At 65.2% G+C, this 26,208-nt stretch overlaps 2 protein-coding genes across 2 annotated transcripts; one reads left to right on the top strand and one right to left on the bottom strand.

The window, feature by feature from the left end:
- Positions 1–650: 650 nt before the first annotated feature.
- Positions 651–19,463, bottom strand: ALDH16A1 (aldehyde dehydrogenase 16 family member A1). The gene is made up of 17 exons (XM_065420982.1): positions 19,257–19,463; positions 17,744–17,846; positions 17,230–17,356; positions 16,796–16,974; positions 16,318–16,395; positions 15,662–15,846; positions 15,165–15,317; positions 14,477–14,674; positions 14,015–14,113; positions 12,783–12,919; positions 11,507–11,612; positions 11,264–11,424; positions 8,841–9,008; positions 5,250–5,454; positions 4,722–4,907; positions 1,775–1,900; positions 651–888 (listed from the first exon to the last, which is right to left on the bottom strand). The coding sequence occupies exons 1-17, from the start codon at positions 19,461–19,463 to the stop codon at positions 715–717; spliced, it is 2,592 nt and encodes an 863-aa protein (XP_065277054.1). The 3' UTR covers positions 651–714.
- A 350-nt stretch (positions 19,464–19,813) lies between these two features.
- On the top strand, positions 19,814–25,746 carry PIH1D1 (PIH1 domain containing 1). Its single transcript, XM_065420891.1, has 10 exons — positions 19,814–19,839; positions 20,526–20,631; positions 21,211–21,277; positions 21,368–21,553; positions 22,030–22,091; positions 22,236–22,320; positions 22,563–22,659; positions 23,564–23,654; positions 24,626–24,769; positions 25,699–25,746. The coding sequence occupies exons 2-10, from the start codon at positions 20,548–20,550 to the stop codon at positions 25,744–25,746; spliced, it is 864 nt and encodes a 287-aa protein (XP_065276963.1). The 5' UTR covers positions 19,814–19,839; positions 20,526–20,547.
- Positions 25,747–26,208: the final 462 nt, after the last annotated feature.

Below are 26,208 nucleotides of genomic sequence, written 5' to 3'. Positions count from 1 at the left end.
GCCAGGACTCCTGGGTTCTCTCCCCGCTCTGGGAAGGGAGTGGGGTCTAGTGGTTAGAGCAGGGGGGGCTGGGCGCCAGGACTCCTGGGTTCTCTCCCGCTCTGGGAGGGGAGTGGGGTCTAGTGGTTAGGCCGGGGGCTGGGTGCCAGGACTCCTGGGTTCTCTCCCCGCTCTGGGAGGGGAGCGGGGAAGAAGCATGAGGCCTGGGTGTGTGCCAAGCCTGTAAGACGGAGGTGGGTTGGCAAACCATGATCATTACGAGAGACAATAAAATTCGAGCTTTATAACTACCCTATCCCAGCCCTGGGGGCCGATTCTTTCGCCCAAGGTTTCTGCCCCCTCCCCAGGGCGCTCAGTATTGTGGCATCAGGCCCAGCCCTTTCCGGGGGGGGGGGGGGGGCAGTGATTTACACCCCGCCCACACACTCTCACCCACTAGACCCCACTCCTTTCCCAGAGCTGGGGAGAGAACCCAGGAGTCCTGAGTTCTAGTGGCTTGAGGTCTGGGAGGGGAGTGGGGTGTAGCAGTTAGACCAGGGGGCTGGGAGCCAAGACTCCCTCTCTCATTCGTTCTCTCTCCCCCGCCTCGTGCCTGTTTCCCTTCTCAGGCAGCGACGCGCGGGCCGCAACAGGAGACGGACCAGGGTTAAACAATACCAAAGCCTTTTTATTATAGCCCTCGGGCTGCGTGGTTCGGGGTGGGGACCCCCGGCTTCAGTTGGCAAAGATCTCCCCCATGGGGATCCAGATGTTCTTACACTGGGTGGCCTGGTACAGAAACTCCTCACCTGCCCCCTGGGCTGGGTCCTCCCACTGCCGGGGGGCCCCGTGGCTCACCCAGGTCCGCTTCAGGTTACCGGCCGAGGCCCATTCCACAAATTGGGAGCCCTGTAGGAGAGAAAGGGTTAAAAGAGGAAGCAGGAGGTGGGGCCTTTCCCCTCTAGGGGGCGCCGGCTCCCATCCAGCCCCAGGGCAGGGACCTGCTGGCTCAGGGGGGTGGGGAATGGGGCACCGGGCCTGTCCCCTCTAGGGGGCGCTGGCTCCCATCCGGCCCCAGGGCGGGGACTGGCTGGCCGAAGGGGGATGTGACGAAGTGGGACTGTTCTTAATTTTTCCTCTGAATACAGTGTGGGTGCCTCAGTTTCCCCTATGCATTTCTTAAGCCTCCAGTGTGCATAAATGGCCGACACCCTGTATCCTGGCAACAAATGGCCGGGGCCCTTCCCCCCTGCAAGGGAATAGCTAAAGGTGAACAAAGAGATCAGGTGACCTCCTGGCCCGGGAAAGAGACAAAGGCCAGAGAGGAGAGGCTGGAGGGGGTTTCAGTTTGAGGCTGGCTGGGGACGGGAAGTGAGGGCAGACGGGGGTGTCTGGCTCGCTGGGCCCCAGAATGGACCCGGCCGAGGGGTCCCATTCGCCGCTGTACCTACAAGCTCTGTTTTAGACCGTGTTCTTGTCATCTAATAAACCTCTGTTTTACTGGCTGGCTGAGAGTCACGTCTGACTGAGAAGTGGGGGTGCAGGACCCTCTGGCTTCCCCAGGACCCCGCCGGGGCGGATTGGCTGTGGGACGCGCACGGAGGGGCATATGCTGAATGCTCCAAGGTCAGACCCAGGAAGGTGAAGCCGTGTGAGCTTCTTGCCCTGAAGACGGTCTGCTCCGAGGGAGAGGAGGCTCCCCAAAGTCCTGACTGGCTTTGGGGGGAGCAGTTCCAGAGCATCGCCCGGGGACTCCGTGACAGGGGTCACGCGGTGGGGGCAGAATCGCTCTCACCTGCGGCGACCCGAAGTACCACATGGCCTGAACATCCTGGTGCTGGGCCAGCGTCCGGCTCAGATGGTCCCGATTCCCCGTCACAATATTCACCACCCCCCCGGGGACGTCCGAGGTGTCGAAGATCTGAGTGGGGGAGGAAGCAGATGGGCCCTATTAGCCACTGGAACCAGCGGGGGCGGGGAGCCAGGACTCCTGGGTTCTATCCCAGTGCGGGGAGGGGAGTGGGGTCTAGTGCTTAGAGCATGGGGGGAGTTGGGAGCCAGGACTCCTGGGTTCTATCCCGGGGAGGGGAGTGGGGTCTAGTGCTTAGAGCAGGGGGGGGAGTTGGGAGCCAGGACTCCTTGGGTTCTCTCCTGTCTCGGGGAGCTGGTTGCATAGGTCAGGACAGAGAACCAGAGAACTGATGGGGGGGTTGCACAGACAAATCCCTGGCGGACGCTATGGGCCGAAGCGAGAAACGTCTGCGTGGTCGGATGCAGCCACCGAAGGGAACACGTGGGCCGTGCCCGGGGCCGGGCCAGCGGGGTCCCCACGGGCCGGCGTTAATTGTTCCCAGCTCTTAGCAGCAGAAACAAGCGACTCGGGAAGGCAATTAACGGGCTCCTTAACGAGGAAGCGAACGGAAACGCTCCACTTGCACTGCCCCTTGAGGTCACGCAGGCCGGGAGCTGCGCTTTGTGCACAGGACTCTTCTGCCGTATTTGGAGGATTTCCCTGTGCGTGCCTCAGTTTCCCCATCGCTTTGCAGTGCTGCCCAGGGGGCGTGGAAGCGTTAAAGCTGCTCCATGCAGGGTGACTATGTTTGGGCCCTACCGACATCACAGCCGTGAGAAACACATCATGGATTGTGAAATCTCACCCCCCCCCCCCAGGACATCTGGCTGGTGTAGGGGAGACCAGATTTCAGAGCTGGGTGGCCAGAGAGCGGCGGCTGCTGCTGGCTGGGTGCTCCTAATGTGCTCTGGGCTCCAGCCACCCAGCTCTGAAGGCAACAGGGCAGAAATAAGGGTGGCAATACCGTGACTCCCCCCAAAATAGCCTTGCGGACACCCCACCTTCTTTTGGGTGTCCCCCTCGCCCGCGTCCGGTGACAACACCGTGAGATTTCAGATGGAAAGATCTGAAACCGTGAAACAGACGCTGCGAAAAATCCGACGACCGTGAAATGGACCCAAAGGAGCCGGGAATTTGGTAGGGCCCCAACTAGGCGCTGCAGCCGCCGAACAATTTCGAACCCGTTTCCTCGTGTCGAGAAGAATCGAAGCGTCGATGCCGAGCGTGTGTGGCTGTGGTTACCGAGCTCCTGGGAGCCGGTTACCAATGCCACCAAAGGAGCCGGGAGGTGCGAAGTCCCTTTCATGTCTTAATGGCCTCTAGATTACGCAGGTGACTGTCGTCAGCCATAAGATCAAAGATGTGAGACTACTTTGACCGACACTGTCTTCACTTAACGGGTGGGGCCCCCCCTTACCCATATCCGTGCCCCCCCAGAGCCGGGGCTGCAACTCGGGGGGGGGGGCAGGGGTAAGGGGGCCCGAGGCTGGGGGGGGGGTGTCTGGGGCCGTGGCCAGGGGGCGGAACTGCAGCAGGGCTTGCCCCCAGACTCGGCCCCGGGGCCAGGTGAGCGGGCTGGCCTGGGCCCCGCCGTTGTCCCCCGCTGGATGTTCCTTCATGCCCCCCCACCAGGGGGCACTCCCCACACTCTGGGGACCTCCGCCTTATGTCAATGAGTGTAACGAGGAAATTGAACGGCTAGACACAGAACAGGGCTGTCCCACACAGGGCTCAAACTCCGGGACAGCGAGAAAAGAGAAACCACCGGCCCAAGCCGGCCACCTCTGACTTGTGCCTGGGGACAAGCCACAGGCAGGGGCCTGGGGACTCCAAGTGGTCGCTCGGCCGCAGCACCTGCGCTGCCCCTGGGCTTCTAGCCGGTTGGGAGCGTCCCAGAGAGACGCGTGTGCCCGCCCGGAAACTGCGACAACTCTGTTTTAAGGACGTGAACCCGCTCGTAACCTACGTGGTTCTTTCCCACCGTTAGTAACTCTCCACTTTTATGTTTTCTTCCAAATAAACTCGTTGGCTAGTTGGGCTGGCGGCCGGGGAGATGTTTGGGTGAGATGTGAAGTGACATGGACCGGGGGGTGGTAGATCCTTGGGGATCGGTAAAACCTCGTGCATGGGGAATTGGGTTTTTAGTAACTTCTCACTATAAAAACCCGCTGTGAGGCCGGTGAATCGGGCTGGAAATGCCTAACAGGGGATTGTGTTTCGGCTTCTTGTGAACCAGCGGGGGCCTGCAGAAACTCGTGTTACTGGTTGTAAACCACCAGGTTTTGGGGGTGGCTCCCCTGTTTCGTGCAGTCAGCCCCGAGCGTGGCCTTCTCAGTCTTGATCTAGGTGTGTAGAGCCTGGCAAATCGGTGGACAGCTGCGGACCATGTTTGCGGATCGGACGCGGGTCCAAACGTAGCCCTGCAGGGCTCTGCCCAGGCATGGGGGTAACGCCTTGGGGTCCCTCGCTTGAGATCGGGTGAGGGGAGGGGTCTGTGCAGCGCCCGGCCCAATGGGGACCCCCATCTCAGGTGGGGGGGATGGGTCTGTTTCAAGCAGTGTAAGCCCGAATTGGTGTGTGGGGTCGCTCCCAGCCAGGCAGCACAGAGGGGGCGGGACAGGAGCCAGCACCAACAGAGCTATGGTTACTGCTCTCGGCTCTGGGAGGGGAGCGGGGGCTAGTGGTTAGAGCAGGGGGGCTGGGAGCCAGGACTCCTGGGTTCACTCCCCAGGCAGAGGGTCTGAGAGTCCAATGGCTCATACGCTCCCAGTAGCTACTCTTCCATCTCTCAACAGCCATGTCCTCCCTAGGGTGGGGTGATGACTCCCTTTTTGGCATGGGGAAACTGAGGCACACAGGGGGCGGGGCTAGTGGACTCCGGGGCGGGTACCTGGCAGAGGTCCAGGGCGGGCAGCGGGTAGCGTGGGCTGGGGACCATCACCACAGCATTTCCCCGGGCCACGGCGGGGGCCAGCAGGCTGAGGAAGCTGAGCAGGGGGCGCTCGTCTGGGCAGGCGATCCCCACGACGCCCAGTGGCTGGCGGAGCTGCAGGGTGGTGCCGTGCAGGGGGGTTTCCTGGGGGAGGGGTAGAGCCAGAGGAATGATTCGGGGGGGTCCCCCTCCCCACTTCCAGCCCTAGCGACAAAGTAAACCCCGCCCCCAGGCACCTGCTGCTCTGTTCAGCCTGTGGGCAGAGCCCCCACCCCCATTCCTACCCCACATGTCCCACCCCCTCCTGGGTCCACTCCCAACCTTACACCCTCCCAGCCCCGTCCCCTGTTCTCGCCCCTCTATCCCTCACCTCCCCAAGCCCTGCCCCCCCCACTGCGCCCTACCCCCACTTCCAAACCCACCCCACCCCCGCCCCCTGGTGTTCCCCGCCTGCCCCGTGGCCGAAGGGGGCGCTCTGGGGCCCACCTGCACGGCACCCCCGGATTTATCGCAGAAGGCCGCCCAGTGGAAGAGGCGCTCCAGGGCCAGGTCCACCTCCCGCTGTGCCTCCTTGGGGGGGGCCCCGGTCAGCGCCCCCAGCCGGGACGCCACCTCCTCCCGCCGCAGCTCCAGGTTCTCCGCCACGTAGTACAGCACCTGCGCCCGGGCGTGGGCTGCCCGCTTCCCCCACCTGCCAGGAGAGAGACGGAGCCGGGATAGAACCCAGGAGTCCTGGCTCCCAGCCCCCCCCCCGCTCTAACCACTAGACCATCCTCCCCTCCCAGAGCCGGGGAGAGAACCCAGGAGTCCTGGCTCCCAGCCCCACCGCTGCTCTAACCACTAGACCCAACTCCCCTCCCAGAGCCAGGATAGAACCCAGGAGTCCTGGCTCCCAGCCCCCCCCCGCTCTAACCACTAGACCATCCTCCCCTCTCAGAGCCGGGATAGAACCCAGGAGTCCTGGCTCCCAGCCCCCCCCCCTCGCTCTAACCACTAGACCATCCTCCCCTCCCAGAGCCAGGGAGAGAACCCAGGAGTCCTGGCTCCCAGCCCCACCCCTGCTCTAACCACTAGCCCCCACTCCCCTCCCAGAGCCGGGATAGAACCCAGGAGTCCTGGCTCCCAGCCCCACCCCCACTCTAACCCAGTAGACTGCAGAGTTGATTCCCATTCTAACAGTGTTTTGCCCCTCCCCCAAGGGATCAGCCCCCCCCCACCCCACCCCCAACCCAGTGCCCCTCTGGATCTGATTGGTGGACGAGGCCTGGCCGGGGAGCTGCCCCCCAGCCCCGATCAGATTACGCCAATCAACCCCCAGGCAATAAAGCAATAAAATGTAAGTGCCTCTGGGCTCCTCTCTCCACCCGGCTGCCACACCTGGCCCCCACCCTCCTGGCCCCGCTTTTCCCCACCAGCCCGGACGTCGAATCCCCAACGCCCCCGTCCGAGGCCCCCCCGAATTTCAGGGGCTGCCCCTCAGCAGCGCTGGGCACGGCCCTGTGCATTGGGGGGCCGCTGCAAAGCAGGGCTAGGAAGGGAACTCCCCGCAGGTCAGAGCGGGTGGGGGTCTTCGGGGGCGTGGCTCCCTGCTGGGGGAGGCGTAGTCCAGGAAGGGAGCCCGCCCGCCCTAGAGAACTACAACTCCCATGATGCACCACGGCTGTCTGGTTGAGAAGGGACCCTGGCGGCTCCCGGTCAGTGGCGCTGCAGGGCTAAGGCAGGCTAGTCCCTACCTGTCCTGGCACCGCGCTGCGCCCCGGAAGCGGCCAGCGGGTCCGGCTCCTGGGCGGGGGGGCCATGGGGCTCCGTGCGCTGCCTCCGCCCCGAGCGCCGGCCAAGGGGAGCTGGGTGGGACGGGAGGAGCCTGCCGTAGCCCTGCTGGGCCACTGACCGGCAGCCGCCCGAGGTAAACCTGTGCCCCAACCACGAGCTCCAACCCCCAGCTCTGAGCCCCTCCAAACCCAGAGCTCCCTCCTGCACCCCAAACCCCTCATCCCTGGCCCCAGTCTACAGCCCGTACCCCCTCCCACATCCCAACCCCTGCCCCAGCCCAGAGCCACCTCCCACACCCTGAATCCCTCTGCCCCACCCCCAAGCCTGGAGCCCTCACCCCCTCCTGCACCCCAACCCCCTGCCTCAACCCACAGCCCCCTCCCGCATACCAAATCCCTCGGCCCCACCCCCCAGCCTGGAGCCCCCTCCTGCACCCTGAACCCCTCATCCCCAGCCACATCCCAGAGCCCACACCCCCTCCCGCACCCCAACTCCCTGCTCCAGCCCGGAGCCCCCTCCTGCACCCTGAACCGCTCATTTCTGCAGAAAAGGACCTGGGGGTTACAGTGGACGAGAAGCTGGATATGAGTCAGCAGTGTGCCCTTGTTGCCAAGAAGGCTAACGGCATTTTGGGCTGTATAAGTAGGGGCATTGCCAGCAGATCGAGGGACGTGATCGTTCCCCTCTATACGGCATTGGTGAGGCCTCATCTGGAGTACTGTGTCCAGTTTTGGGCCCCACACTGCAAGAAGGATGTGGAAAAATTGGACAGAGTCCAGCGGAGGGCAACAAAAATGATCAGGGGGCTGGAGCACATGACTTATGAGGAGAGGCTGAGGGAACTGGGCTTGTTTAGTCTGCAGAAGAAGAGTAGAGTGAGGGGGGATTTGATAGCCGCCTTCAACTATCTGAGGGGGGGTTCCAAAGAGGATGGAGCTCGGCTGTTCTCAATGGGGGCAGATGACAGAACAAGGAGCAATGGTCTCAAGTTGCAGTGGGGGAGGTTTAGGTTGGATATTAGGAAACACTATTTCACTAGGAGGGTGGTGAAGCACTGGAATGGGTTCCCTAGGGAGGTGGTGGAATCTCCTTCCTTAGAGGTTTTTAAGGCCCGGCTTGACAAAGCCCTGGCTGGGATGATTTAGTTGGGATTGGTCCTGCTTTGAACAGGGGGTTGGACTAGATACCTCCTGAGGCCCCTTCCAACCCTGATATTCTATGATTCTATGATTTCTGGCCCCACCCCAGAGCCCGCACCCCCATTTAGAGCCCCCCCCCAACCCCCTCCCCAGCCCAGTGAAAGTGAGTGAGGGTGCAGGAGAGCGAGCCACCAAGGGAGGGGGAATGGAGTGAGCGGGGCGGGGCCTCGGGGAAGGGGTGAGGCAGGGGGCGGGGCCTCAGGGAAGGGGCGAGGCTAGGGTGTTCGGTTTTGTGCCGATAGAAAGTTGGCGACCCTAACCACAGCCAGGGGTTCCCATTATGCAACCCGCTCCCAGAGCAGGGCGAGCTGGGGTGCATCATGGGAGATGATGCACGGCCAAGGGAGGAGAAGGTCTGAACTATAACTCCCATGAAGCACTGCAGCATCTCAGAAAGGGAGGACAGCTGAGGTGCATGATGGGGAGATGCAGTCCAGCCAAGGAACCCCTAGAGGAACAGGGGGCATATGAACTACCACTCCCATGATGCCCCACAGCAAGGGGCTCCCATAAGGCTGAGCAGCAGCAGTTCTGGATCTAAATTGTCCCTTTCTGGGCGGGGGCCAAAACCGTCCCAACTTCTCCAGATTTCGCCCCAAACAACAAAATTGTCATTTTCCCTGGAAAATTTAGGCAAAAATTATTCTCCCCCCGTTTGATCAGATCTCAGCTCTATGGGACATGGCCCCCCCCCCGCCCTCCGCCCGGCTCCCCGAGGAGGAAATCATTCCCAGCAGTACGAGATGCCGGGCAGGTCCCAGCCGCGATAAGCCGGGGTTCTCAGGGACTCTGGTCGCCTGTGCTGGTGAGGGAGAGATAAGAGAGGCGAGGCCGGGGAGTGAGGGGGTATTTATCTTCACCTGGCAGTGGGCCAGAAAGTGGGTGACACTTTGCTCCAGGCTGGCACCACCTGGCCTGGGAACTCAGAGAGGGCCCCAAACTGCAGCCAGGCCTCATACGGCAAGCAGCGACCTCGCTCGGTACACAGGGAAACTGAGGCACGAAGGGTAAACCGCGAGTTCAGGGGCAAAGCCAGGGATAGAACCCAGGAGTCCTGGCGTCCAGCCCCCCCGCTCTAGCCACTAGACCCCACTCCCCATCTCACCCCGGCGCGGCCTTGTGAGCAGCCTCCACAGCGTTGCGGATGTCCTTGGCGCTGCCATCCGCCACATACGCCAGCACGTTGCCGGCGGGGTCGAGGACGGGGAGCGAGGCCATTCCCTCGGGTCGCTTCTGAGCCCCTCCGTAGTACAGCTTGTAGGTCCTGTCCACCCTGCAGAGACACAAGGGGGGGGGGGGCGAGGTGAGCCCTGAACCCTCACGCTCATTGGAAAGTCCCCACGGCCCGCCCCAGAGGGGCCGCGTCCCATCGCCGGGCCGGGGATCCCTGTCTACCCAGCCCCTGCGCTCCACCCCAGAGGGGTCGCATCTCGGCGCCAGACGAGGGGTCCGCGTCTGTGTTCCCTCTAAGGTGCGCACACGGGTGAGTGTGGAGGATGTGTCGGGTGGGTGGGAGCAGTGGGGTGAGGTGGGGGGGTGGTGATGGGGCTTTGGGGGAACTTGGGCCATGCAGGGCTATGGGGGGGGGAGAGACGCCTCTCCCCCGGCCCCAGCCCCGGGGCTGCAGCAGGGACGGGAGTCCTCTCTCCCCGCCGCAGCCCCGGGTCTTTCCCCAGCTCTGCCACTGAGTTTCTGTGCGGCCTCGGGAAGTCACCTCACCCCCCACAGTGCCTCAGTTTCCCCATTTCCCAGAGGGGAACAATGCTGTAAACCCCTTTGAGATTTACAAACGCCAAAGCGCTAAAGAGCGTTGGCTTTTCGGTTTGTGTTTTAAACGGAAATGACCAAAACAGAAACGTCTGTGTCTGATTTCCAACGACAACCATCCCCCTTGGTGGGTTTAAACTCCCCCTCCCTGTGTTTGCAAAGTTTTTCATGGGCAGTGTCACTGAATGCCGGGGGAGTCAGGGTCCTGCACCCCCCACTTCCTGCAATTCACCAGGACTCTCAGCCAGCCAGTAACACAGGTTTATTAGCCGACAGGAAGACAGTCTAGAACAGAGCTTGTAGGTACAGAGAACAGGACCCCTCAGTCAGGTCCATCTTGGGGGGTGGGGAGCCCAGATCCCGGGTCGGCGCCTCCCTCCATTTCCCCAGCCGGCTCCAAACTGACACCCCCTGCTCTGGCCTTTGTCTCTTTCCCGGGCCAGGAGCCACCTGATCTCTTTGTTCTCCAACACCTTCAGTTGGCACCTTGCAGGGGAGGGGCCCAGGCCATCAGTTGCCAGGATGTTGGCCCTTCTCTGTGCAAACAGCATCACACCTCCCTCTAGGGCTCTGCAACAATCACACCCTCTTACACCCCCCACCTGCATAGGGGAAACTGAGGCACCCACCCAGTATTCCGAGAAAACATTAAGAACAGTCCCACGTCATCACAGGCAGCAGGAGACGGGGTTTACCTAGAGGCCTGACCCTGCAGAGTTTTTCTCACGGAAAGGAGCGTGAGAAAAACGTCACATCAAGTGAAAGTCTGCCCGAGCCCACGTGTTTGGAAAGTGCCGTGTAAACGTAGCGACCTATGAGTTTCACTGCAATAACCGAGACACTGGAACATTGTGTGCGGGCAGGAGATCCAAAGGTGAACCTGACTCATTGGCCGAGCTAATCCAGCGGAAAACATGAATAGTCAACGGGGCTTTTAAAGTGCTTCGTATTGTTAATATAGGAGGAGGGAAGTTGAGTTTTTTACAATTATTTTAAGCCTTAATGTCTTGATTTAGAAAGAAACGTTTACTTGGATTTCGAACGTAGCCGTATTATATTTTACCTCCAGAGGAGACTTTGACAGCCGAAGCCCCGTCTGAACATTAAATAGCTCCAGCATTTTGCATAAGAGGAAAAGACGCTTCCTATCCAAAATTCCCCGTCTCTTTCCAAACGACTGCCCAGGGCTCTCTGTGCTAGCTGGCTGCTGATTTCCCTCCCCAGAGGTGGCTGCATTTCATCCTCGTGGAAGGAGGCTGGAGGAATGAACTGATAGGTGCTGCAGACGTCACCCGAAGACAGACCTTCCCTGAGACCCAGCTAGGGATGAGCTGTGACCTCTCGGGGGGATAAGGGGTGCCCGAAAGTACAGAGGTGATGGCGCACAGCCGCATGTCACCTCCCTAGTGGTGCTGCACAGAACAAAATTCAGTCCGCACGTGGATGGAAAAATTTAGAGGGAACATTGGTCCCCGTATAACGAGCCCCCCGCGCTCCACCCCAGAGGGGCCACGTCCCAGCGCCGGGCGAGGGGGTCCCCGTGTACCCAGCCCCCGCGCCCCACCCTAAAGGGGCCGCGTCCCAGCACCAGGCGAGGGGTCCCTGTGTGCCCAGCCCTCCTGCCCCACCCCAGAGGGGCCGCGTCCCAGCGCCGGGCGAGGGGGTCCCCGTGTACCCAGCCCCCGCACCCCACCCCAGAGGGGCCGCGTCCCAGCACCGGGCGAGGGATGCCAGCTCTGGGGGACCAGGAGTCGTTAGTACCTTGGCATGTTTTCCTCCAGTTCGGGGCGGGCGACCCCACTGCGCCCGGGAACGGGGGGCGGGGCGTCCCCAGAGGACGCAGCAAACGTTTTGTAGTCCAGCTCCGCGGGGCCGGGCAGGGGCCGGCTCTGCCAGCTCGGTCTGACATACTCGTACAGACCCTGGGAGGGGAAGGAAGGGACAAGTGAGCCCCATGGGCCCTCCAGCCTGATATCCCCCCCTTCCCGGCCCGGCCCCACGCACCTCCTTGCCTCCATCCCGGCCGTTCCCGCTCTCCTTGGTTCCCCCGACGCCCGCGGCCGCGTCAAACAGGTTCTGCCCGTTGATCCAGACGGTGCCGACCTGCAGGCTGCGACAGGGAGCGAGATCGGGGGGTGGGGGGAGGTCAGAGCCCAGGACCCCCAGGCTGGCCCCAGAGGGCGGGTACACAGTGACAAATGGGCACGTTTCCCCAGTGAGATCCCCCCACACCCCCGCCGCGGGGGCCTGCCAGAACGCGCCAAACGCGCCGCTCGTCTTGGGAGACCGAGAAAAAGCCGGGGAAGCGGGGGACCGAGCGGAAGCTCAGATATCGAACCAACGAGCAGAATCGGGGCCAGCAGCTGGGAGTCGGGGCGCGACGCCTTCAGACTGGAAACAAGATGTCAGTTTCTGACGGTGACCGTGATTAACCCCGGGCACAAAATCCAGCCTGGCTCTTTCTCTAACGGATCTGCCCCCGGGAACACTTCTCCGGCCGGCTAGCCAAGGATCTCTCTTCTCTCGGCTGGCCAGGCGCTGCCCGGACCGACCCTTGGGGGCGAAATCTCTCCTGAGCCAGGAGGAAGGCGCAGGCAGGTGGGGGAGGAGGGGTTTTTCATCTGCAAACGCCGCCCGCCCGCACCAAGCCACGGAAAGATTTTCCACCGAGAGCAGTCCAAGCGTAGGGCCAGGCCACGTGTGAAAACCCCCGCGGGGGAGCTGGCTTCCGCTGCAGACTGCCTCACGGGCTCAGACTGTAACTCTAGATCTCAGCGGGTGCGAGGCGTTAAATAGCGATTGGCTGGCGCCCCCCCGCGACTGGGAACACGTCAATCCAGCCACAGAGAAACCCCCAAAACCCGCTTAAACCCCATAAGTCTGCCCCGTGAGAGTGAATTCAAAATCAAACCGACACGGACGCCGTGCGTCTACACGATACCCAAATGCAAAGCGGATTCTGCCACGCCGGCTTCTCCGTGAATCTTCGTCTTCTACCGCGGCCAATAAACTTTGCTTTGGTTTTACTGCGGGGACCTCCCGGTGCCGAGCGCCCGGGCGAGGGTTGAACTCAAGGGACGCTAGTGAAATTGGGGGCGCTGTGGCCCCGAGATTCGAGCGTAACCAAGTGGGGTGGACAGACAGGCCTGGGGGGGACCTGTGGCCCTGGGACTGGAGTTTCCTTGGCAGGGGGGTCGAAACCTGAACCGGATCCCTGCAGCTCTGGGAGCGCATTCACAGGGTGGGGTGGGGGGAGCTGGACCGTGGGCTCAGAACTAACCTTTGCGCCACCTCCATGGCCAGGGGCAGGTTCTCAGTCCAGACGCTGGCTGCCAGCCCGGAGCGGCGGTTGTTCCCCAGTGCCACGGCCTCCTTGGCGGTCCGGAAGGACAGGACCACCAGCACCGGCCCAGGGATCTGCAGCAGAGGACAAGAGAAGTCTTGGGAGGTAGGGGGTGCTGGGCTGCAGGGGGCTCAGCAGGGGGCGCTGGGCTGCAGGGAGCAGGGCGGGGGACAGCAGGGGGGGCTGGGCTGCGGGGAGCAAGGTGGAGGACAGCAGGGGGGGCTGGGCTGCAGGGAGGGGGATAGCAGGGGGTACTGGGCTCAGCAGGGAGCAAGGTGGAGGACAGCAGGGGGCGCTGGGCTGCGGGGAGCGGGGCAGGGGACAGCAGGGGCGCTGGGCTGCAGGGAGTACTGGGCTCAGCAGGGAGCAAGGTGGAGGACAGCAGGGGGGGCTGGGCTGCAGGGAGAGGGGCGGGGGACAGCAGGGGGTGCTGGGCTGCGGGGAGGGGGATAGCAGGGGGTACTGGGCTCAGCAGGAAGCAAGGTGGAGGACAGCAGGGGGCGCTGGGCTGCGGGGAGGGGGACAGCAGGGGGCGCTGGGCTCAGCAGGGAGCAAGGTGGAGGACAGCATGGGGCGCTGGGCTGCAGGGGGCGGGGGACAGCAGGGGCGCTGGGCTGCAGGGAGTACTGGGCTCAGCAGGGAGCAGGGCGGGGGACAGCAGGGGGGGCTGGGCTGCGGGGAGCAGGGCGGGGGACAGCAGGGGGGGCTGGGCTGCGGGGAGTACTGGGCTCAGCAGGGAGCAAGGTGGAGGACAGCAGGGGGGGCTGGGCTGCAGGGAGGGGGATAGCAGGGGGTACTGGGCTCAGCAGGGAGCAAGGTGGAGGACAGCAGGGGGCGCTGGGCTGCGGGGAGCGGGGTGGGGGACAGCAGGGGGTGCTGGGCTGCGGGGAGGGGGACAGCAGGGGGCGCTGGGCTCAGCAGGGAGCAAGGTGGAGGACAGCATGGGGCGCTGGGCTGCAGGGGGCGGGGGACAGCGGGGGGCGCTGGGCTGCAGGGGGCGGGGGACAGCAGGGGGCGCTCTCCCCTGGCAGGAAGGGCTGGGGGGAAATCAGAGAACTGCAATTCTGATCGTGACCACCAGAGGTCACCACTTCCCCATGCATGGTCCAGCCCGCAGGCGGAGGGAGCCCGGGGTTGACCCCGAGGCGGGTGGGGGGAGCGCCCCCTACCTCCTCCCAGACGCAGCGCGAGGTGGTGGCCACTCCGGTGATCATAGTCGGGGGGTAGAAGGGCCCTCGGGCCGGGAGTGCTGCCCACGCCTGGAAGATCTGTGAGTGGGGAGACAGCAGCACATGAGCCCCAGAGACAGACACTCCCCTCCCAGAGCCGGGGAAAGAACCCAGGAGTCCGGGCTCCCAACCTCCCCCCCCTGCTCTAACCACTAGACCCCCCTCCCCTCCCAGAGCCAGGGGGAGAACCCAGGAGTCCGAGCTCCCAATCCCCCCCCCCCGCTCTAACCACTAGACTCCCCTCCCCTTCGCGAGCCGGGGAGAGAACCCAGGAGTCCGGGCTCCCAGCCCCCCCCCTGCTCTAACCACTAGATCCCCCTCCCCTCCCGGAGCCAGGGAGAGAACCCAGGAGTCCGGTCTCCCAGCCTCCACCCTCTCTACACACTAGACCCAGCCCCTCACCTCAGCCCCCTCTGCCCGGGCCTCCTCCACGTAGGTCTCTATGGCATCCCGCTGGGCTTCGTCTGCCAGGGCCCCCCCATCCATGGCCTTGTCTAGTGGGTCCCCGACACGCAGCTTCCCCAGCCGCGCCCTCAGCCGCTGCAGCAGCGCCCCGGCCACGGCCTCCTGCACCAGCAGCAGCGCCCCGGCGCCAGGAGCCTGGGGGGAAAGGGGTTAATGACACACCAGCGCCCCTTGCAGGGCACAGGCCCTCACGGCAATGCAGTCACAATCCAGAGGGGGCCTGTTCCCCACCCCCCTGAGCCAGCCAGTCCCTGCCCTGGGGCCAGATGGGAGCCAGCGCCCCCTAGAGAGGAAAGGCCCCAGGCCCCATTCCCCACCCCCCTGAGCCAGCCAGTCCCTGCCCTGGGGGCCAGATGGGAGCCAGCGCCCCCTAGAGGGCTCAGGCCCCATGCCCCATTCCCCATCCCTCTGTGCCAGCCAGTCCCTGCCCTAGGGCCGGATGGGAGCTGGCGCCACCTAGAGGGGACAGGCCCCGGGCCCCATTCCCCATCCCTCTGTGCCAGCCAGTCCCTGCTCTAGGGCCGGATGGGAGCCGGCGCCCCCTAGAGGGGACAGGCCCCGGGCCCCATTCCCCACCCCCGCGACAGCTGGCGCCCCCTAGGGGAAGGCCGCACTCCCTGCTCACCGGGCCCCGCTGGCAGCTCACGGCGTTGCTCAGCCCCACGGCGGCTCCATCCAGGTCGGCCGAGTCGAAGACGATGGCCAGGGCGTCACCCCCCAGCTGCAGCGAGAGCCGGGGGCCCCTGCCGGCCGTGGCGCGGCGCAGCGAGCGCCCCACCTGCGGGGAGGGGGGGGGCGCTGGGAATGGGGCCAGGGCAGCCCCCAACTCCACCAGCCCAGCACCCCCCATGGCCTAGGTCCCCAGCCCCCCACCCTAGTCCAGCTACCCCCGGGGTCCAGCCCCCTCCCCCCAGGCCCCTCCAAGTCACAGCGGCCCCCTCCCTTCAGGGCACCCCACTCCCCTCTCAGCTCAGCTCTCCAGAGCCCCCTCCCATCCCCCCAGCCTAGACCATGGCAGCTCCCCCCAAGAAACCAGCCCCCCCAATTCCACCCCCCCACAGACCAGCCCTCTGGCACCTGGGGTCAGGGGGAGAGCCCCCTCCTCCTCCTGGAAGCACGTACCTCCACGGAGCCAGCCACGGCCACAGCGTCCACCCCGGGGTGGGCAGCCAGCCCCCCGGCCAGCGCCCCCTCCCCCGTCAGCACATTCAGCACCCCTGGGGGCAGCCCAGCCTGGGCCCCCAGCTCGGCCAGCAGCAGGGCAGAGAGCCGGGCGCGGGGGGGTGGGAGGAGAACCACGGTGTTCCCTGGGGGGGTAGATGGGGGTCAAGAGGGGGGCGCATGGAGCTCAGGGCAGGGGGACCCCCACAGAGGGGGCCTCAGAGGGGGACCACATGTGAGGGGCTCAGGGCAGGGGTTGCAGGGGGCTCAGAGAAGGGGGACCCCCAAAAAGGGAAGAGGGGGCCTCAGAGGGGACCACACGGGGCAGGCACAGGGGGACCCCCGGACAGGGACAATCACAGGGGGGGGATCCCAGCTGGGCGACCCCTTCCCCTTAGAAGGGGGGTGTGGGGAAGCTCTGGGGGAGACACACAGGAGCTGGGGGGACTCAGAACCATGTGACACCCCCCAAGAGGACCTGGGGGATAGAAATATGGAGGTGGGGGGGTGAACCCCGAGCGAGAGGGTTGGGCTGGCCCCCAAGAGGGGCGAGGGGATCCCAAGGGAACACACATGGGGGGCACAGAGTGGGGCAACCCCCCCACACACACACCTACCCATGGCTAGAGCTGGGCAGATTTTCCAGGCCAGCGGAAGCAATGGGGAATTCCAGGTAACCACGGCAGCGACCACCCCTGGGGGGGGAGGTAGAGGAAGAGAGAGGTCAGAGCAGGGAGCCAGGACTCCTGGGTTCTCTCCCCAGGCCTGAGGGGGAGTGGTGTCTAGTGGTTAGAGCAGGGGGGTGCTGGGAGCCAGGACTCCTGGGTTCTGTCCTGGCTCTGGGAGGGGAATGGGGTCTGGTGGTTAGAGCGGGGGGTGGCTGGGTTCTCTCCCAGGCTCTGGGAGCAGAGGGGAGGTCAAGCAGTTACAGGAGGGAGCCCAGACCCCTGGGTTCTGTGCTGAGCTCTGCTACACACTCCTAAATCCCCATTCCCACATCAGGCCTCAGTTTCCCCCACGTAAACAGGCGCACGACTCCAGCACGGGGCGAGGGAACCCCGCCGCGGTCCCTCACTCTCTGGGCGAGATACTCACCCAGGGGCTTCCAGCCCCCCATCTCGGTGCCCATGAGCTGGGCCCAGCCGGCGTGGTGGTAGAAATGTCGCACGACCAGGGGCAGGTCCCGGTCCCGGGCTTCCCCGATGGGCTTGCCGGTATCCAGGCTCTCCAGGAGCGCCAGCAGGCGCTGGTGTTTTTGGATGGTCCGGGCCACGCTGGAGAAGGGTAGGGGGCCGGGGTCAGGCCGGGGCTGGCGTCACCGCAACGCAGGCCGCGGCCAGCGGGTGGCGACAGTCGCGAGCCGAGCGTGCCAGGCAGCAGGGGGCGCCACGACGGCTCCGCGGGCGCCAGGCAGGCTGCCGTCACTAGGTGGCGACAGAACCACATGTCCAAACCGGGCGCCTTTCTCCCCCACTGCCCCAACCAACGCCCCCTCCCCGCCCCCCGGCACCCTCGCGGCCGGCGCTCACTTGTGCAGATGCCGGGCTCGGGCGTGGCACGGCAGGCGACTCCAGGCTTCGAAGGCTTTCGCGGCAGCTTGGACCGCAGCTTCGACATCCTCCGGCGCCCCCTGGAGGGTGGTGGCCAGCAGCTCCCCTAGGGCCAGGGAGAAAGATCCCCACTTACGCATAGCCCCCCTCCCCACGGAGAGATCACCCCCCCCAATCGTCACCCCATGGAGAGATCTCCCTGCTTTCCACCCAGCCCCCCCCCCCCCCCACACTCTGCTCAGAACTGAGCTGTGACCCAAACAACTCGGTTCACACATGGACTCACCAGCTGGGACGGGAGTCAGCACCCCCTAGAGGCCCCGTGTCCCATTTCCTGTCCCCTTGAGCCAGTCAGTCGCCCGCCCTGGGGCCGGATGGGAGCCGGCGCCCCCTATGGGGAGAAGCCCCCCGTCCCGTTCCCCGCCCCCCTCTCAAGATCCAGTTTAACCCATCAGGGTCAGACATGGTGAGCTGCTGCGGCCTGGGCTCGTACCGGTGACTGGATTGCTGCTGCTGGCGGTTTCTCTGCCTTCCGGCTTCAACCATTTGCCATCCACGAAGTGCCCAAAGCTTCGACCGTGAGTTTCCAGCCAGGCCTGGGGTGGGGGGAAGCAGGAGAAATACACGCCCTTGAACGGTCAGACCGACCCTCGGCAATACACCGCACACCCACGAGGGGGCAACCGGCCCCACGCTGCCCTCTAGTGGCTTGAAGCAGAACGTGGTCACCGCGGGTCCTAAGCCCTATAGTGCAAAAAGGGGATTCTCTGCAGAATGCCCAGTCAGGTGCGGGAGGGGAGGGGTCCCGCTGTGGCAGGGACAGGGGGTGTTCCCAGCAGGATCGCTGTGTTCTGATTCTTAGCCCAGCATAACAGACGCACCCCTGCGAGCTGAAATGAAACGCTACCCACTGTTTGATTAAACAGACGGGGAAACTGAGATATGGAGAGGGGGAATGGACTTGACACACAGCCACAGAGGGTCAGACCTGGGCAGAAAACCCAGGAGTCCTGTCTCCCAGCCCCCCTGCTCTAACCACTAGATCCCCCTCTCTTCCCAGAGCCGGGGAGAGAACCCAGGAGTCCTGGCTGTCAATCATTGGATCCCAGCTCTTAGCAAACCCACTGTGATGTGTTTTAACATGGGCGTGTTTTGAAGATGGGAAATTAGGCAGCCAGGACTCCTGGGTTCTCTCCCCGGCTCGGGGAGGGGAGTGGGGTCTAGTGGTTAGAGTAGGGGGGCTGCGAGTCAGGACTCCTGGGTTCTATTACTAATCCTGGGAGGGGAGTGGGATCTAGGAGGAGGTGACTGGGTACCAGGACACCTGGGTTCTATTCTTGTACTGTCATCCCGTCCCCGCCCCCACAAGGGAAGAACTCCTGAGTCTGGGCGCGGGGTCAGCACAGCAGGACAAGAGCTGGGGCTGCAGTGGAAAAACCCAGGTGGGACGGGAGAGGCCCGGGGCCCGGGCTCTGGGCACAGTGCAGCCATCACTCCCCCGCCCGCTCCGCCCCGGGTGCTGCCTCAGCTACACCAAGGTCAGGGCCGCGGGTGGGGGTAGGGAAGGGGAAGTGGAATCTCGCTGTCTTGGCAATTCTGCGTTGGCCGAGGGCCAGCCTGCCAGCCAGGCCCTAGCAGCTGAATCCCCACAGCCTCCTAGGAGCCAGCAGGGCTGTTGCCGCCTGTGGGGAAACTGAGGCACACAGCACTGGTGGGACTCAACCACCTTAACGCAGCCTGGGGCAGAGCTGGAGAGAGAACCCAGGAGTCCTGGATCCCAACCTCCCCCCCACACTACTAGCCACCCCTCCCCTCCCAGAGCTGGGGAGAGAACCCAGGAGTCCTGGCTCCCATCCCGCCCTGCTCTAACCACTAGCCCCCATCCCCTCCCCTCCCAGAACTAGGGAGAGAACCCAGGAGTCCGGGCTCCCAGCCCCCCCTCGTCTCCCAGCACTGGGGAGAGAACCCAGGAGTCCGGGCTCCCAATGGGGGGGGGGGGGGCTTACCTGGGCAGGCCCCGCCCCCTCTGGGGCAGGCCCATACTCCATGGAGCTGTAGATGCCCCACACGGACGGGCGCCCCCCCGCAGCTCCAGCCATTGACTCCCCGCCGGACTCTGCCCCCAGGCAGCCCGCCCCTGGCCGCTGGAGGGACCCAGCGCCACTTCCGGCCTCCGGAGCACCATAGAGACTAGGGTTTCGGGGACGGGCCATGACCTATACCTGTCACTTCCGCCGGAAGAAGGTAAAACCGCGCTGCGGAGAGACCGGAAGTATGGCGGACCGAAGCCGGAAGTGTGGCGTCCAAAAGCCGGAAAGGGCCTCTCTGAAATTGACAAAGAACCAATAAGTGAATCGCCGCAAGTCCCGCCTCCTCCGCCCCGTGATAGGAAATGTGGCAGAAGACGGGAAGTGCGGCGAAACCCCTACCCCGGAAGCGATACTGTCTTTACCGGAAGTGTGGCAACAGACACCGGAAGTTGGTTTAACGCTCCCGGAAGTGGGCGTCGCAGGCTTGGGCCAGGGTTGCCAATAGCAGCGGGGAGGCAAAGGGCAGGGGTCAGTGCCCGAGGAGCGGGCGGGGAAGCTGGTGTGACCTTCTGCCCTCCCTGACCCCGGACTCCTGGGTTCTCTCCCCAGCTCGGGGAGGGGAGTGGGCTGGGAGCCCGGACTCCTGGGTTCTCTCCCCGGCTCGGGGAGGGGAGTGGGGTTCTAGTGGTGGGAGGCTGGGAGCCAGGACTCCTGGGTTCTCTCCCCGGCTCGGGGAGGGGAGTGGGGTTCTAGTGGTGGGAGGCTGGGGCCAGGACTCCTGGGTTCTCTCCCCAGCTCGGGGAGGGGAGTGGGGTTCTAGTGGTGGGAGGCTGGGAGCCCGGACTCCTGGGTTCTCTCCCCGGCTCAGCGGGGGATGGGATGTGGGGGCTGGTATCACAGCCTCCTCTGGGCACCCTGGGCTGGCAGTGCCGGCAGCCTGGCATGATGCCGCGGGGGGGTGACACCTTGGGGGCTGCCGTCCCTTAGTCTGCATAGATCACCCCAGGGGCCAATGCCCCCCGGTGCCCCGATCCGCTCTGTGCAGCCGGTGGCTGGGCCTGGTGCCCCGGGCTCCAGCACTGCTCCGGAGTCCGCGCTGGCAGGGACCAGGCCTGCCTTGGGAGGCCGCGGGCCCCTCTGCCCATGGCGGTAGGGGGCAGTTTTGGGGCTGGCAGGGCTGCGTGGTCCCTCGCTCCCATGCCACGTGAGCGGGCACATCCGTCTGAAGTTCTGTCTGCTTTGCAGCCCCGTCCCCGGAGCAGAGCCCATGGCCTCCCAGACGGACAAGTCCCTGCTGTCGGCAGAGCTGGAGGAGGAAGACGATGAGGAGTTCAGACAGCTGCTGCTCCAGGTCTGTGAGCGGGCCCAGCTCCTGCCCGCACCCCCCCGGGTGCAGGGCTGCACTGGGGAGCGTTGTGGGGGCAGCAGGCTGGCTCTGCTTGTGGGGCCCTGTGGGGGAGTAGCAAGCCCTCGGAGCTGGCAGGGCTGGGTCCCAGCAGGGATCTCTCGGTGCGGTGTCGACCCAGTGGCCTCTGCTCCCTTCCCACCTGCAGGGTTTGCAGCACTCTGATAGCTGTGGTAGGTGGGATCTGGCCAAGGGAGCTGACAGAGGAATCAGCCCCTGGGAGGAGGAAGCGGGGGGCTGATGGGATCTGGTGGGGCAGGATCAACCCTGTGAGGACTGGTGGGATCGGATGGGGGAATCGGTGACTGGTGGGATCCTCCCTTGGTCCCACTCTCATTTGTTTTAGGTGATGCCGCGATTGAGTTGAGGCAAGCTGGGATCCGGGGGGGGGGGGGGTGAGGAGTTGTGGGTTCATTCACAAGGACCTGTCTGTGCTGGGGCCTCATCGCAGGCGTGTGGGTCTGGAGGGACCACGGGGTGGGTGTGGTGGGGTCCAGTGCCTGTCTCATCCCTCTTTCCCTGCAGGCCACCCAGAAGATCCAGAGCGCGATGCCTTCGGTGCGTGACTCGAAGCCAATCCAGCCTCAGCCTGGTATGGAGTTTGGGCCGGGGGAGCCCAGGGCTAGGGGGCTGCGGGTCGGGAGTGAGGGGCACCAACCCCTTCCTTTCCCTCTTCCTCCAGGCTTCTGCATTAAGACCCACGCGGGCTCCCAGGAGAAGGTGTTTGTGAACATCTGCCGGTCGCTGCACATCCCGGCGCCCCCCGACCTCAGCTGCCAGGAGCTGGAGTGTCTGATTGAGTCGGACAGCACCTCGTCCTTCCGCATCCCCATGAGCCTTGGGGAGCCCCACGCCGAGCTGGACAACAGTGAGCCACCCCCACTGTGACCCCATAGCCCTATGGGTGGAACCTCCCACGGTGACCCCTGGCCCCCCCTGCATACAAACACCCACTGTGATCCCAGACCCTCAGCAAGGAATCCTGTCCCTTATGCCTGTAGGGGGCGCCAGGGCGGGGACTGGCTGGCTCAGGGGGGCAAGGAATGGGACACGGGGCCTGTCCCCTCTGGGGGTGCCAGCTGCCATCCGGCCCCAGGGTGGGGGCTGGCTGGCTTGGGGGGCAGGAAATGGGACACATGGCCTTTCCCTCTAGGGGGCGCTGACTCCCACCTGGCCCCATGGTAGGGACTGGCTGGCTCAGGGGGGTGGGGAATGGGGCACGGGGCTGTTCCCCTTCGGGGGTGCTGGCTCCCACCCGGCCCCAGAGATCAGGCCGCACTGGGTCTGATCCCCGGCCGCGGAGCGAGGGGAGCTCAGAGCGCTCACAGTCATTCTCTGTCGCAGGCGGGAACGGCTGCACCGCGTACGACGTGGTCATCAACTCCGGCTTCTTCAGCAAAGTGGAGGTAAGCGCCCCCTGCTGGGCCGGGCCCCCCGCAGCTGTGGGTGGAGCGGGGGAGTTAATGTGTGGGCGGGGGGGGGATGCAGCTCCCTAGTGGTCCCCAGGCTGTCCCCTGGGACCCGCTGACCCTGCCCTTTCTCTGTGCCAGGCTGACCCCTTCTTCAAAGAGTTCTTCATCACCGTAGCCCTGGAGGGGCTGGCAGACAAGTACAAGATGCACGTCAATCACCCGGGTACTGTCCAGGGTCGGGTGTGAGCAGCACCGGCAGAGCTGGGGGAGCCCAGGGCTGGGCTAGCAGGGGCTGCGGGTCAGGAGTGAGGGGCACCGGCAGGGCTGGGGGGGGCTGGGCTGGGCTAGCAGGGGCTGCGGGTCGGGAATGAGGGGCACTGGCAGGACTGTGGGAGGTAGGGGGGCTCTTAATCCACTGCCCCCAATCTGCCCCTCCCCATTAACCCCTTCCCCACCACTCTGTAGGGTGGCGAATCCTGAAGAACCGGAAGTTCATGGGCTCCATCTCGGGACAGACCATCCGCACCAAGTCCAGCCCTGTCATACAGGAGATGGACTTCAGGTGAGTGGGGGGGGTGGGGGGTGTCTGATTACCCTCCCCCCCTAGACTCTGCCCCCTGGGGGTCTAGCTCCTTGGGATGCTGTGGATTTTAACAACCTCCTCCCCAATCCCCCCCCCCCCCCCATGGCTGCTGTTCTCTGATTGCTGGCTGCTGCTCTGGAAATCCAGTGGCAGAGAGTTCCGCTGGCTCCATGTGTAGTGAGGAAAAAAGCTGGTGTGTCTGAACCCCGGTCCCCCCAGGAGTGCAATGGGCTCTCCCCCATCTGGCACGCACCCAGGGATGGAAAATACAACTCATCTGAGCCGACCGTGCCCAGCTTCATCGGGGTGGGGGAAGCCTAGAACCGTGGGTCTTTTGTGAGCCTGAGGGGCTACAAAGGATTCTCCAGCACCCCCCAAAAGCCCAGCACCCCAGCTTTGCGATGGCGTCAGGCACAAGGGGCTCCGGGCAGCAGGATGGGAAGGGCGGGGCGATGAAATCCAGTGCGTGGAGAAGGTGATGTGGTAATCAGACTGACGTGATTGCAGGGGTCTGGCTGGCCTGGTTGAAATGGTTCCCTGGCTAGTTGATTGGTGGAGGGGGCTGTGTATGCTGGGGGGCGGGGTGTGTGCCTGTGGGAGAGGCTGCTAAAGCCCCATGGGGCTGTGCTGTCCCCAGACAGACTCGGGGGGCTGGGTCCATGGCCGGGCCTTGGGGCAAAGGGGGATGGGGGGTGGCAGACAGGGATTTTTACTGGGTACTGAAATCCCTTCCCCGCACAGCTCCCTCCCTCTGCTGGGTCCCCCCTCACTGCCATACGGCCCCTCCCCAATGGGGCACTGGCTGTTGTGCTGTGTGGGGCAGGGAGCTCAGACCTGGCCCCCTCTGACCGCCTGCCCTCCCCACCCCCATTTCTTTCCACAGCTCCCCTGTGCTCCCCAAATTCACCATCCTGGCAGAGCCGGCGGGAGGGTCCCCCGAATTCCTGCTGGCTGAGATCCACCTGCCCAGAGTGGTGAGTTCTGCCGGGGGGAGCTCCTGGCTGCTCCAGCCTCGGGTCTTTCCCAGCAGGGGGGGCGGGAGGTGGGGCCCTGGCCAGGGGGCAGGTCTGTCCCAGCAGGGGGTGGCGGGAGGCGGGACGCTGGCCGGGTCTGTCCCGGCGGGGGTGCTGGCCATGTGGCAGGTCTCTCCCCACAGGGGGTGCTGTGGGGCAGGGGTGCCAGCTGGGGGGTGGGTCTGTCCCCTCAGGGGGTGCTATGGGGCAGGTTTGTCCCCGCAGGGGGTGCTGTGAGGCAGGGGCGCCACCTGGGGGCGGCTCTGTCCCTGCAGGGGGTGCTATGGGGCGGGTTTGTCCCCTCAGGGGGCGCTGTGGGGCGGGGGTGCCGGTTGGGGGCGGGTCTCTCCCTGCAGGGGGCGCTGTGGGTCAGGGGCGCCAGCTGGGGGCGGGTCCCCACAGGGGGTGCTGTGGGGCGGGTCTCTCCGTGCAGGGAGCGCTGTGGGGCGGGAGTGCTGGCTGTGGGGCGGGTCTCTCCGTGCAGGGGGAGCTGTGGGGTGGGTTTGTTCCTGCAGGGGGCGCTGTGGGGCAGGGGTGCTGGCTGTGGGGCAGGTCTCTCCCTGCAGGGGGCGCTGTGGGTCAGGGGCGCCAGCTGGGGGCGGGTCCCCACAGGGGGTGCTGTGGGGCGGGTCTCTCCGTGCAGGGAGCGCTGGGGGGCGGGAGTGCTGGCTGTGGGGCGGGTCTCTCCCCACAGGGGGGTGCTGTGGGGCAGGGGTGCCAGCCGTGGGATGGGTCTCTCCCCTCGGGAGTACTCTGCGGCAGGTCTCTCCCCGCAGGGGGGCGCTGTGGGGCGGGGGTACTGGCTGGGGGTGGGTCTCTCCCTGCAGGGGGTGCTGTGGGGTGGATCTCTCCCTGCAGGGGGGCGCTGTGGGGCGGGGGTGCCGGCCATGGGGCAGTTCTCTCCCCCCAGGCTCTCATGACCCCTCCCGCAGGGCTCGGCGCGGGAGCTCTCCCTGGAGCTGGGGCAGGACCGGGTCGTGCTGCGGGGGGGCCCGGACCCCTACGTCCTCGACATCTACATCCCCCACGACGTCGTCCCGGAGCGCAGCCGCGCCCGCTTCCACCGGCGCACCGCGGTGAGCCCCCCGGGGAACCCCCCATTGCCCCCTGCCAACCAGCCCCCCCCGGGAACCCCCCCATCCCTGCTCCCCTGGGGAACCCCCCATTGCCCTCTGCCATCCAGTCCCCCGGGTATCCCCCATTTCCCCCCTCCATCCAGTTCTCTTGGGAAACCCCCTTGTCCCTGCCCATCTGGGGAACCACCCTATTGCCCACCGCCATCCAGCCCCCCGGGAACCCTCCATTGCCCACCGTGCCCCCTGGGGAACCCCCCATTGCCCCCCGCCATCCAGCCCCCTGGGGAACCCCTCCTGTTCCTGCCCCCCGAGGAACCCCCCCCATTGGCCCCAGCCCTCCAGCCCCCTGGGGAACCCCTCCTGTTCCTGCCCCCCCGAGGAACCCCCCCCATTGGCCCCAGCCCTCCAGCCCCCTGGGGAACCCCCCCTGTTCCTGCCCCCCCCGGGGAACCCCCTATTGGCCCCAGCCCTCCAGCCCCCTATGGAACCACCCCGTCACTGCCCCCCCCCGGGGAACCCCCCCATTCTCCCCTGCCATCCAACCCCCTGGGGAACCCCCCCATCCCTGCCCCCCCCCCGGGGAATCCCGCCCCTCTGCATCAGGGTGGGGCAAGCTCTCATCCCCTAGGACAAAAACTCCCATACCACAAGACAGTGACTCCTCCCCTGCCCCAGGGTGTGACTCCTCCCCTGCCCCAGGGTGTGACTCCTCCCCCTCTGGCTGTGGCCTCGCTTCTGTGCCTCGGCTGTGGCCCCCTCTTTTCTGTCGTGACCCCGCCCCTTCAGGTGTGCCCCCTCCCACCAGGCTGGGACTCCTCCCCCTTATCAGTGGCCCCTGCCCCATGAGCCCGCCCCCGCCTCGCTGCTCAGCTGTAGCTCTACGCCCCCCGGCCCCCCTCCCCACTCATCGCCCCCTCGTCTCCCCACAGGTGCTGACTGTGAAGATGCCCGTCCAGCCCCAGCTGGGGCCCCCCTGAGCAGACCCCCCCTCTGCCCGCAGGAGAGACTCCAGGATCCAGAGTGGGGGGCCCCCACCAGACCAAGGGGGAGCCGGCATGTGGGGGGTTGGGGCTGTGATGCCCAGCAGCAATGGGTGGACAGAGAAAACCAGGACTCGTGGGTTCTTTCCCGGGCTCTGGGAGGGGAGCGAGGCGTAGTGGTTAGAGCAGGTGGGAGGGGGGGGGCTGGGAGCCAGGACTCCTGGGGTTTTCTTTCCAGCTCTTGCTCCTGGCCTGCCCAGAGACCAGCTGTCCGTGGGGGGGCTGGGACCCTGCTGCCCTGGCGTGGGGATGGGGGGGGGCAGCTGGCTTGTTGGGGGGCTGGCTCGTGCCATGTCAAAGGAGCGGAATAAACAGTGCGACGGAACCACAGCGGCGTCCGTCTGTGCCCGGCCGCGCCCGGCTGGGGGGGGACAGGGCAGGAGCGCCGGCTGGGGGGGC

The sequence above is a fragment of the Emys orbicularis genome, chromosome 21 (assembly GCF_028017835.1).
Source record: "Emys orbicularis isolate rEmyOrb1 chromosome 21, rEmyOrb1.hap1, whole genome shotgun sequence".
In the NCBI taxonomy this organism is placed as follows: Eukaryota; Metazoa; Chordata; order Testudines; family Emydidae; genus Emys; species Emys orbicularis.
Note: the sequence above shows the minus strand (reverse complement) of the source record. Positions and strands in the feature narration are given on the sequence as shown.